The sequence below is a fragment of the Callithrix jacchus genome, chromosome 12, assembly GCF_049354715.1.
Source record: "Callithrix jacchus isolate 240 chromosome 12, calJac240_pri, whole genome shotgun sequence".
NCBI lineage: Eukaryota > Metazoa > Chordata > Mammalia > Primates > Cebidae > Callithrix > Callithrix jacchus.
The window spans coordinates 86,624,204-86,636,683 of NC_133513.1; the positions used below are offsets into that span (position 1 = coordinate 86,624,204).

A 12,480-nucleotide genomic window follows, 5' to 3' on the forward strand; every position below is an offset into this window, starting at 1 on the left:
AAAAAAAGAAAACCAAAGATCAATAATGTATGCCTACTCTTGCAAAGAATGCAAAGAAAATATAGATTCTGGTTAGTCTTATAGATATATTTTCCTATAGTTACGCACTAATTCTTTCTTAAAAATAACCAGCAAAATTCTACCCTCCTTGGTAAGTGGCAAAGAGACAACACGTGGGCGGGCGACCTTGACCATTTAAAGATAAGCAGAGTGCCTTGTAAAATCTTCGGGGTATCCCAGAGGTGCTGACTGCGTGACTACACCAATAAATAAAGGCCGACTCTTTGAACCTCCTGAAAAGGTGGTCACAGGACACGCGGGCGCCGGGGCTGGGAACCCAGGGTCCTTCCTTGTCTGTGCCATGGCATACCGGTTCAGTGTGACTTGCCAAGAATGGCTCCAAGCAGTTGGGCCGTCTAGCCTGACCACAGCAGAGGGATGGACGCCTCAGGGCCAGCTGTGGGCACCGCAGTTCTACCAGGGAGGCGGCGGGTCTCCCCAGGTTAAGCGGCCAGCGGAGGACGCGCACGGTCCCCTGGGGGAGGGTGCGGGAGGGCCGTGGGCGCATGCGCACAGGCGCCATCGCTCGCCGGAAGAGCCAGCAGCCCGGGCGCTGCTGCTGGCGCCAGACGGCTCGCCGGCGGCTGGTAGAGCGCGGGCAGCGAGATGCAGCCCCAGGACAGCGCCGGGGCCGCGGAGCTGGAGGAGCCCGGGCTGCCGCTGACGGACGATGCACCCCAGAGCGTCAGTGAGGAGCCGGCGGCCGCCGAGGCAGCGGGGGCGCCAGACCGCGGCAGGTGCTGGCTCTGCCGTTCCTCGCCGTGTTGCTCGCGCGCGGAGCCGGGTGAGTGCGCCGTGTGGACCCGGCGTGGGTCTAGCTCTGGGGCCCCGAGCGGGCGCGGGCGGATTGGGGTCCCCGCAACCCGGGCGCAGGTCACACTGCGCCTCAGTCCCTACCCTGCCCGGGGTTCGGGAAAACCCTCGAGCTGTCAGCTGGGGGGCTGCAAAGCGGAATTCCCGGCGCCTCCGCCGGCGCCAAGACGGGAGAAACTTTCCGATTGTTTGCAGTCCTGCGATACCCAGGCTGCTCCTGTAATTATCGTCGGGGCAGGGCTGTGGAGTCAGATTGCAGTTTGAAATGCCCTCTCCGAGGTCGTAGGTAGGGGGTCAGCGAGAAAGGCCATCCTGCAGTGGGGTAAGGTTGGGAGGAAGCCGACCCTGAAAAGTGATCCCGGTGGTTAATTAAGGGTGCTCTCCGAAAAGGAAGTTGAAAGGCATCGACTCTAGGAAAAAATGTTCGTCCTAGAGTTTTAGAATCGTGGAAAGGCAGAGATAAATGGGACCACTAGTTTTTAACCTTTAGGGATAAAAGGACTTTTTAGCAAACGTTGCAGAGCAAGACGTATCTTGTTAAGGAGCTCACAACCTCCTCCTCAAAGCCGAGGACCCCTCGTGAAGAACCCTTTATGTTCAGTCCCCCTACTTCGACACATAAGGAAAGTGAGGCCCAGACAGGCTTTGGGGTTTTCGTTTGTTTTGTCTCCTCCAAGATCTGGAATGTGGGGGTGAGACGAGTCCAGGGAAAACCAGGGTTAGGATCCTAGCTTACCATATACCGCCCGAGGGCCCTTTCCAGTGGCCACAAGTGCTGCCTCAAGCACATTCCTCTTAGAAGTCGACCATCTACCAGGAGCAGCTTCCTGCAAGAAGAAAACAGGCAGATCTCCCTTTAGGACAGTTACACGGCCTGCACCACTTTGCCTCTGGGTCATCTCCCCTAAGTCTGATCCTGGATTTCTGTTACTCTCCTCTCACTCCGCTTTTCCCTCCTCCCTTTTGCACTTTACCCAAGTTAGACAAACTCTAAGAAGACTATTCTTGTTCCATTTCTGTCCTAAATGCAAACTGAAATGATCAGACTTGTGAACATTTATAAATGGGCTGGTGCCTCTAGAGCAGGGATTATGCCAAGCTGAATTGAACAGATAAGCAGCCTTTGAAAAGGTCAGTTTCTCACCTATCACCCTCTGGCTGAATGTCCTTCTGGTGGAATGCTGAATCAGTCCATGCAAACTCTTCGAGTTTCCCTTTTTTGTGAATGGAAGAGCAATTCTCTACACTCACGCAGCTCATGGCAAGATGAGAAACTTATGTGAGTGCATCTAAGAATCTTGTGGGGTGTTTAACTTCAAAGAAAGTTGCTACCAATAAGACTTAGTTATTGTAAGGTGACAGGATAATCTCTTGGAAAGAAAGTTGCCATAAAACACTTTACTATCACCATTGAACTTTGTGACACCTCTTGTTCTAACTGCTTATCTTAAAGTTTTTCTCAAGTTCTGGTTGGAACTGATCTCTGTTAAGATCTCTTGGATGATCTTACCAGACAGCATACAGCTGTCCCAAGACATCTCCTTACTTTCTTCAGGGACAGTGTGAGTCTTACACTGAAGCAAGGAGAAATAGTTGTCTTAGGCCTGTGCCTCACATCCTCCTGGAAGGAGTCAGTGATCTAGTGTGGCAGTGGTTTTCAAACCAGTGGAGACTTTTAGAGATACAGAGATTCTATTTCAGTGGGTGTGAGATGGGGCTTGGGAATAATTAACTTTTTTTTGGAGATAGGGTCTTACTCTGCCACCCAGGTTGGAGTGTAGTGGTGTGATCACAGCTCACTGCAGCCTCGACCTCCCAGGCTTACTGGATCCTCCCATCTAAGCCTCCTGAGTAGCTTGGACCACCCGCGCATACCACCACACCCAACTAACTTAAAAATACTTTTTGCATTGATGGGGGGGGGTCTCCCTATGTTGCTCAGGCTGGTCTCAAACTCCTGGGCTCAAGAGATCCTTCCACCTTGGCTTCCCAAGATGCTGGGATTACAGGTATGAGCCACCGCAGCTGAGAATTAAATTTTTAAGTGTTACTCAGGTGATTCTAATTCCCAACCAGGATTTCGAATCACCAGCTTAAAGGAGAGGATAGAGAAGCTGAGCAACTTTTCAGTTTTCTTCTAAGTAAGGAAATCACACCATGGCCAATTACTTAATTTAAGTAATTTGAGTTACCAGATTATTAGATATGCTTTCAGTGAGATACGAACATGGAACATAAACAAATCCCTCTTTCAATTATGCTAGCCTTGCTCATCTCCATTGACAGGATTGGAATGATTTACTAAGAGACTGAGGTTTTTCTCAGTGGAACTAGTCCTCACCCTCATTAACAAATCATCAAATGCAGCAAGGCTTTCTAATCTCTGCCGCTTCCCAGTGGGAAAGCATGAGCCTTAAATGTTTATAGACAAGAAAATATGTCTGTATGTGTTTTAAGGGAAAAGGTCACTAGGGCCAAGGGTATACAATTACATTTTTAAAGAGTTAAAATATTTAATGTTAAGTTACAATATTCCTGGGGAAAAATTAACAAGTTTATGTTGGAGAAGATACTTGAAACAGAGCAGGGAGATGTTTTCTGTTCTTGATTTTCTTGTTCTGTTCTGTTTGAGGGTGGAGGTTCTATGTATGGGTTGAATTTCTTTTAAGAAAAACTGTTTTATTTGGACCTAAATTCTGAAATTTCAGAGGCTAAACCCCAAGGCTGACCACAGCCAAGGCATGTATTTTGTGGTGCTTCTCTTGGAAGTCTTCTAAAGCTTCCTTCTCACGGGCTGAGTATGTGCAGTTTGTTTCTGCAATATGTACAGAACAGAATGAGGTTTCTGGCATCTTAAGGTAAGGGCGACTGTTAGTTCCAAATGAGTATCCTCAGCTGTGCACCTAGAACAGGAAAAGGTAGAGACCTCTGATGAGAATAGTGCTTTTGAACACAAGGCCAGGCTGTAGAATGCCTGGGAAAGCCTGTGCACCAGCATACTTTGGTCCCAATTTGCAAAGTCATGTAATTGACATGAGGATGTGTAAATGTATCACCTGGGGTTTACATTTATCAGAGAAGGGCATTTTAAAAAACATTATTACACAATGCTGTTTTATAGCTATCACATTGTAAAGTCCTAGATTGAAATGATAATACAAGTTTTCCTACAAATTGTTCGTAGCCACTTACCCTTCAGTTCCACTGTGCTCTTAATCAATGAGGGCCATGTCAGGCCTCCACGTGCAAGCCAGGACCCAGAAAGTCTAAAGTCCTGCCTGCCTCTGCTGATCACCCCTCCCCCTCCCCCACCCCCACCCTCACGTGCATTTGCCATTATCCCTGATCTCCCAGCCCAGTCCAGCTTCCCCTGATAGAAGCTTCCCCTCACCCCACCCTACCATCTTAATTAATTACTCTTATTCCACCCGCCATTGCAACTGAACTTATGGTAATGTATACTCCTTGCCCCTACCCCCACCACTGTAACTGATCTTACTCTGTAACTTTCCACTGCCCACTCCAAACCTATAAAACCAACTCCTATCCCACTGCCCTTCGCTAAAGCCCTTTTCAGCCTTAGCCCACCTGCCCCAGGTGAATAAACAGCTATATTGCTCACACAGAGCCTGTTTGGGAGAGTCTCTTCATTCAAAGCGCGCATTTTTAACAGGCCAGTTGTGTTTCCTTTTTATCCTCAACCCTGTTTTTGTGTTAATTTCAAGAAAGGTATCCTGCAGTGTGTGGTTTTAGTTTTAGGGAGTTCTCCGTCCGCCCTGCTGCCTTTACTCTCCTCTGAATGACAGAGGACTAAAACTACAAGCAGGTTCTACTCCTGTGTAGAAAACTCAGACATAGGAAATGACTAAACAAAAGTTTAAAGCTCACACAGGTTATCATTAATGACTGAATACTTGATGCCCTGGGGAAAGCACAGGTTTCCTGTTTCGGATTAAGCCAAGAGTAGGGATTAGATGGCAGTTCTGTACAAAGCACTTTGGATTCAGTGGGCTAGATAACCCACACTCTTTCCTTGAGGAGTTTGTGCTCTGAAGGGAAGATAAGTCATGAAGCATGAAAAGTTAAATACAGATTTATTAACAGTTCAAAATAACAAAATGAAGAACCTTCCCAGAATATGCTTTTGCCAATACTGTTAGACTCTTGAGTCTTTCCTTGAAGTTCTCTCATCTTTCATTTACTGAATGTTTATCCAGTGTCTTCCATGTGCCAGGCATGAACAAGACAGCAAGATCCCAGCCCTGGAGGAGCTCATAGACTTGTGGGGGGAAGTCAGATAATCAATAGATAACTGTATAACGCAATGAGAACCCATTTTCCAGAAAAGAACACTTTCTTCATAAATCGAAGTTTGCTGGTAAGATGGCGTAAGATATCATTTGGAAGGATTTTTTTACTTGCCATCTTGACAGGTGTTTCTTAAAGATTTCTCTCACCATCTTGGCAAGCGTTCCACTTTCTTGACTTGTAAGTGAGGAATGATTCTTCAGCAAGCAATAGGAAATCCATTTTATAGGGCCAAATGGCATTTTAAAAATGCAGGTTTAAATTGTTGTCCTTATCTATGGTTCTTCATAATTGATGGGGAAAATGGTACAGGCCCAAAGAAATGATATGCTTAGGAAGTAATACAGCCTGTTAGCCCTTGACACTGTTCCATTTTTCTCAATTTTTAAGTGAAAAATAATAAAACGTACACTTGGAAGCAAGGACTAACCAGAATTTAATCTTTTTCAGAAGCCAAGAAGAAAGCACCCTGTCCTGGACTTGGCTTGTTTTACACATTATTGTCTGCCTTCCTTTTCTCAGTGAGCTCTTTATGTGTTAAAAAAGTGCAAGACGTCCATGCTGTAGAGATTAGTGCATTTCGATGTGTGTTCCAAATGCTAGTTGTTATCCCTTGCTTAATATACAGAAAGTAAGTATTTTTTTAACTACAAAATAGAAGATACTAATAAATGTGTATATATCTTTTCACCTGCCTGTAATATTTACTCTACAGTATCTGTTTTATCCCTCTCACACACTTACTAGTTCCTATGCCCCTTAATGAAAAGTCATAAGCATCCACCCACAGAAGATTCTACCACAAGCATATACCACAGAGAAACTTTGTTGTTTACCACCTCCCCGTTTGAAAACAGAGCTTTCTTTGTATAATTCCCCCTGTCTTGTACCACCCTCCCTTCTTTCCTTTGGCCTAACTACTGTTTAGGAAAAAAAAAAAATGAAAAGAAGTAGTGGTGTATCCTAGTGTCAGAAGTTTCTTTAGAACAGGCTGCCCTTTTAGCAGGGCAAATAGAAGATTGTAGTAATAATATTTAGGTCTTCCTCAAAAGGTAATAGGGGTAACGCTGAGCAAGGTTACTTCTGTATTCAGTTTCCTCTATGATAACTGTGTAAACCGCTGCCCTACAAGGTGATTCCAAGGGTCAAATAAGATTTATTATAGGGCGGAACACCTTGTGTATATTGTACAGTATATGAAAATTGTCTCTATTCCATCCTCTCTGTTCTCTCCTCACCCAATTCCTCTTCTCCTTCCTTATGCACTCCCCACCCTCCCGGGGTTAAAATTATGCCTCCTTCAACCATTGTAACCTCCACACACCTCTGTATTTAGAACCCTGGAGAGAGACCAGTTGGGTCCTTGGTGTCTGCCTAGCTCTTTGTCTCTTTGGGCAAAAAAGCCTATACCCCAAATTAAAACCTTTAGTCACTTGTCAAAAAAGTCTCCTATCTCTAACATGGTGCAGAGTGACAGAATAGTTTCAGTCCATATCCTGATGATTTGTTGGGAAAAGTGAAAATCTTCTGTTATTGCCAGAAATTCCTGTCATTGTGGACAAGTCACACTATTTTAAGAAATGATGTTGTTTGGGTGGGGATGAGGCATTAAGAAAAATAAAATAAAATAAAATAAATGATGTTAGGACTTTAGAAATTTCTAAGGGTAGCAGCAGAACACTGATGCTAACATAATCATCTCCCCTATTTTGAAATAAAGATATTGTCAGAGGAAGGACACTAGAAAAATGTTGTTAAAATCCTTGGCCCTAATCTGTTTTGACCCATTTTATGTTTCATTATCGTGGAACACTCTCTGCTTCTCAAAGTATGGGCCAAATGTGACCATGCTTTCATTTTAACTCCAAGATACTCGGGGGGGTCAAGTCAGGGCTAGATGATAAACTAACGAAGTCTGGCCCTGGCACAAGTCAGCAAGTTGCACCTAGCCAGGAACCTACAGAGTGGGTACTTGGTAAATATTTACTGAAAAAGAATTTGAATAGCACTAATCATACTTTTCCAAACACTGCATGTTTCTTTTTTAGTGCCTTTGACTCTTTCCTCATGAGAACAACGAAAACTTGTCTCATATTCAATGACTAAAATACATTTTAGCAGTGTTTCAAGTTTTATAGAAAAATTCATGAGATTGAGAATGAGCATTAGTTGCTTCTAAGTTTCCTTACACAGGGCAGCTAAATCTTGACATTGTATTTCTTATAAAAATGATACATTTTCTTTGTAGCAAATTTGGAGAAAATAAATACAAAGAGAGAAAATTATGAGTTTATTAAGGTATAAACATGATTAACATTTAGTTTATTTTCCTTTTGTGCTTTTGCAAACATGTATACATATACATGGGATAAATATATTAATTGAATTTTAATTTTACTATGTATGTAATTCACTCGCACTGGTTTTGCTTTCACTGAACATTTTACTGTCATTATACTTAGAAAATACTATTTTTAAAAAATATATAATATTCATTTGTGGATATTATAGTTTACTATTCCCTTCTTTTTGGATATTTAGTACTTTAAAAATGTTTACTTAAAAATTGTAATATAAAAACAAATATTAATTTCATTTAATATGCATTTCTTCATTTGAATTTACAGAACCGGGTTTATAGGCCCAAAAGGTCAACGAGTTTTTCTCATTCTCAGAGGAATCCTTGGTTCTACTGCCATGATCCTTATATATTATGCTTTCCAGACAATGTCCCTCGCTGATGGCACAGTTATCACGTTTAGCAGTCCAGTGTTTACGTCCATATTTGCTTGGATATTTCTCAAGGAAAAATATAGCCCTTGGGATGCTCTTTTCACCGTGTTCACAATCACTGGAGTGATCCTTATCGTGAGACCACCATTTTTGTTTGGTTCCGACACATCGGGGATCGAAGAAAGCTATTCAGTCCACCTTAAGGGAACGTTCGCAGCAATTGGAAATGCCGTATTTGCTGCATTGACTCTAGTTATCCTAAGAAAAATGGGAAAATCTGTGGACTACTTTCTGAGCATTTGGTATTATGTAGTACTTGGCCTCTTTGAAAGCGTCATCGTCCTCTTTATATTGGGAGAGTGGAGTCTGCCTTACTGTGGGTTGGACAGGCTATTTCTCATACTCATTGGGCTCTTTGGTTTGGGGGGTCAGGTATTTCTCACGAAAGCACTTCAAATAGAAAAAGCAGGGCCAGTAGCAATAATGAGGACAATGGATGTGGTGTTTGCTTTTATCTTTCAGATTATTTTCTTTAATAATTTGCCAACATGGTGGACAGTGGGGGGTGCTCTCTGCGTAGTAGCCAGTAATGCTGGAGCGGCCATTCGTAAATGGTACCAAAGTTCCAAATGAAGCATCATTTCCAAATTACAGATTTTTTTCAAGTACACCATCACCTAATTCACATACAGCATGCACACACATCTGGAAAATCTGCATTTGTTTCATTGGTTATGTTTAATAAATTTCATAAAGTACCATTTTTGAATATAGTATGTCTAAGAATAGCTAGTCTGTTTGGTCTAACAATTTTTTGGTAGCTTTGGTTTCGGTTTGTTTGTTTTTTTTTGTTGTTGGGGTCAAGTTGGTTAGAGGAGAGCTCATTGAAGAAAAACCAAAATATCTTATGACTGGTGATATGACATGTAATTTTAAAAATGTATTTTTGGTACTGATGGGATATGGGTGGGGAGGCTATTTTAGATATTCTTTTAGCAGTGTAGAGCCTAAGAAACTGGGTTCTACCACCGTGATCCTTATGTACTATGCCTTCCAGACAATTGATAATGCTGCTATAATTAGTATTATGTTGATAATTAATTTGCAACCTTATTCTATTTAGGAAGACAAAGTTGAAGCTTAGAATAGGTGCCTACTTAATGGTGTTAATAATACAAATGAATTGGCCTTATTTTCAAGAATTTTAGAAATGATTATCATACTTGTAACTCATATTTGTGCCTTTTCATTTTAATGCTGGAATATTTATTATGTCATCTCTAAAATACTTAAATTGCCACATTTGGCTAGTAGTTTTCTGTTTCTGTGGCATTAGCAACTGCAGCTAGCATTCTATAATTTTAATTGTCTTCAGTGTTTTCGAAACTGCACTAAATTTTTCTTAACATTCCAAGATTTCAGATCTTTAAATCACAAAAAGAAATCTTGGCATGACCAGTGTGCACATTTCCATCCTGAAGTGTTTTCTCTTCACTAGAAATGTGATTTTCTATATATTTTATAGTGTGATGCCAAATAAAATTTTCTCAGGATCTTATTAGGTTGAACCACATGGAATTGCCAAGATTTTACTATTTTAACTTACAAAAACCATAGTTTCATATGGTTCACCCTAAGAGATACCTCTCTTATTCTCTAAATGAAATAAAAGACTTTGGAGTACATGTTTTTAAAGTAATTTTTTAAAGTACGGTAATGCTATTAAACTTATTTTTATAGTTATGAAATTATATGTAATGCTTTATGTTATACATTAAATGTAAAGACCTGTGAATCCATGTTTGATTGACTTTCATAGTTTTCTACATAGAAATAAAATCACTATAAATTCTAGTATATCAGTATGATGTTAAATGTCAGTGCCATACCATGATGCTGCACCATGATACAACGTCATGAATTCAGACAGCACATTTTACATCTGGAACTTCATCAGACTGATACTTTGCAGTTAGAGAGAATTTAATATCTAGAAAAACTTGGGAGGTTAGTCAGGACTTAGGGAGTACACGTAAATGATCTTTGTTGTAATGAGCCCTTTATTGGTGAGGTTGCAATAGCCTTCAGCTTTTATTGTGTCAGATGAAGCATCTGTCATTATCTTAAGCCTGCATAGTTGAAAGGTTATAGGCTCTTTCCTACCCTCTCATCATAATTTTTCCAAAGCAAAGAGGAACTTGGCTTCTGGGATTTATGCCGTGGTGAGAAAATCTTTTCCAGTAGTTCCAATGGGGGAATTTTTGGCTTGCTGATTTTATCAATTGCCTTGACACCTTACAGATCCTAAATAAAGTCTATGTAGGTGAGTCATCTCTATTCCACCTAATTTATGGTATTGGAATTAGATATTTGCAGAAACATCATTCTGCAAATATCTTAGATAATTATAGAATCAGGAGCAGTTTAGAACTCAGAGGTCTCAGAAATCATCACATAGGGGTCATGCTCCTTAGACAGGGATGGTAAGGAGGAGACGGCCCAAATTGAATTTCCACTGCCTTCCTCTCTTAGTTGCATGATAAAGTATGGACCGTAAACCACTACTTGAGCCACCTAAGGTGAATTAACTCTCAGGGAACCCTCTCCCAGTTCTTTATGTTGCACAATGAAAGAATCAATGGCATCTAGAAAGTTAAATCCCTTTAGGCCTATCCACTAGAAACATGTTTTATTTCAACAATGTGGTTTAAGTACTTGAATGTCAAACTATATGACTGAGGTTAGAGAAGATGTTTCTTCTAACTCTTACGGGGTATGATTCTTAAACACAGTGTCCAAGGTGTATACAAGGATATGTATTGTAACAACTATGGTTGTGTATATTTTGCAGAGTGTAGTTTCTATATCTTGAAAAAGAAAATATTTTCATAAATTGTTTTTATTATATAAGTACTAATAAAAATATGAAGAAAGCTATATGTTGGTTGTTATGATTATAGCAGATATCTAATATAACTTATTTCCCTTTCAACCCTGTGCTTCAGAATTTATTCTCTATAAGAGATTGACCTCTAGGCATTCAGCTGGGATGTAATCTCAAGGTTTAAACTGTTTATCTGACCCTCTTGTACTGTCAAGAGGGTCAGGTGAATGGTTTAATCTGTTTCTCTCTCCAAAATAAAGGCATTAATCTGTGCCAGTGAGACCTTCATTTTTCTAAATCCTGAGAGCTTAATGTAGCTTTGAACTCTGGACTTTCTGTTCCCATAGCTAATCTGCTACTCAATCCTGAAGAGTCTTTCTTCTTACTGTTTTGTGGATTCATTCTTTCCTCACCATTTCCACTGCTGTCATCTTAGTCCAACACTTATCGCCTTACACCTGAATTACCACATCAGTATACTGGTTACCTGCTTCTAGATTCTTTCTTCTACTCTGATTCCTGTCCTAGTGCCAGCTTAATGTTCCTAAAGGCCTGCTTTCATTGTTACTCTGGTTCTCATGAAACCACAGTGATGCCTTATTACACACCATATCACATCAGATTATTCATCTGGCCCTATTCCCACTTCTCTGACCTGATTTCCCACATCCCAACACAAATTCAATACTTAAATAGGTCTTAACCACTAGCTCCCATGATTGCCGGTAGAGGCCTTCTTCTGCATTTCCCTTCTGTCTCTACCTTCTCTTATTTACCCTCTAAGGCCTGTTAGCCTCCAATGGCTCAGCTTGGGCTTTTGTTTCTTCTGGACTCTAGCTTCTCCTACCCACGTAAACCATCTTGGAAGAGTGGGTAAAGCATTGGATTAGGATCTGAAGATCTAGTGTGGTTTTATCACTTTCCAACTGGGCAAATCAACTAATATACCTGAGCCTGTTGTCTGTCCTTGCCCAGTCCCTCTAAAAATGAGTACCATAGAAGGACTTGTAGACCATTAAGAAGGATGAAAACATTAAGTATTGAACTGACTAAGACTGTATAACTGAGTATTCACTCTTCTCTTCAAAATGAGGCTTATACCAGAGTCCTTACTCCTGAGCAGCCTTACCAGGAACCATAAGAACATGACTATCAGAAAGCAAACTCCATTTGGCCCCCTCCTGCTAGCACAGAATTGTGCTGTTGGACAGCTTTCGCTTCCTAGCTGATCTTCCCATGTCGGGCTGTCAAGGATCACCAGTCCTTTCATGCGTAGGTGTTGTCACCATTCCAGTTCTGGCCCTAGTTCTGATCTTATATGGGTACTATGCTTGGCTCTGACCTGGGAAATGGGCCTGATTCTTGTGTGTTTCCCATGCACTATGTACTCAGTATGGTTCTTTTAGCCTCTTATCTATTGCACACAGTAAGCATAATTAGTGACTTGAGGGCATTTTAGTGGGAAGAGAGCCAGATGTCCTTGTTAGCACCCGGGTCTCTGATCTAGGTGTGAATGGATCCATGATCAATAATGGGCATTAGAATTTGGTTGTATGGGTGAAGGTTGGATATAAGAATCCTGGACACTACCCTAAGCATGCTGTTTTATGCCCCCTTTGGTGCCTTACATTAGATCTAATATAGCTACCATATCCACCTAGAATTCTACAAGATAACTTCTC

The 12,480-nt window shown here is 41.3% G+C and overlaps 1 protein-coding gene across 2 annotated transcripts; it reads left to right on the top strand.

Annotated features, from left to right (window-relative positions):
• Positions 1-627: 627 nt before the first annotated feature.
• Positions 628-10,851, top strand: SLC35G1 (solute carrier family 35 member G1). 2 transcript variants are annotated; one of them, XM_002756449.5, is made up of 3 exons: positions 628-844; positions 5,632-5,812; positions 7,809-10,851. In XM_002756449.5, exons 1-3 carry the CDS (start codon positions 667-669, stop codon positions 8,545-8,547), a joined length of 1,098 nt encoding a protein of 365 aa, XP_002756495.1. In that variant the 5' UTR covers positions 628-666; the 3' UTR covers positions 8,548-10,851. The 2 variants fall into 2 exon arrangements, with proteins under 2 accessions (XP_002756495.1, XP_078202198.1); XM_078346072.1 differs by having other exon boundaries at positions 5,704-5,812.
• The last annotated feature ends 1,629 nt before the right edge of the window (positions 10,852-12,480 follow it).

Excerpts from the sequence above, each read along its gene's own strand:
- SLC35G1 (XM_002756449.5), top strand. The coding sequence starts at position 667 with ATGCAGCCCCAGGACAGCGCCGGGGCCGCGGAGCTGGAGGAGCCCGGG. Across the intron at positions 845-5,631 it reads TTGCTCGCGCGCGGAGCCGG|AAGCCAAGAAGAAAGCACCC; the intron begins GTGAGTGCGCCG and ends AATCTTTTTCAG. Across the intron at positions 5,813-7,808 it reads CCTTGCTTAATATACAGAAA|AACCGGGTTTATAGGCCCAA; the intron begins GTAAGTATTTTT and ends TTGAATTTACAG.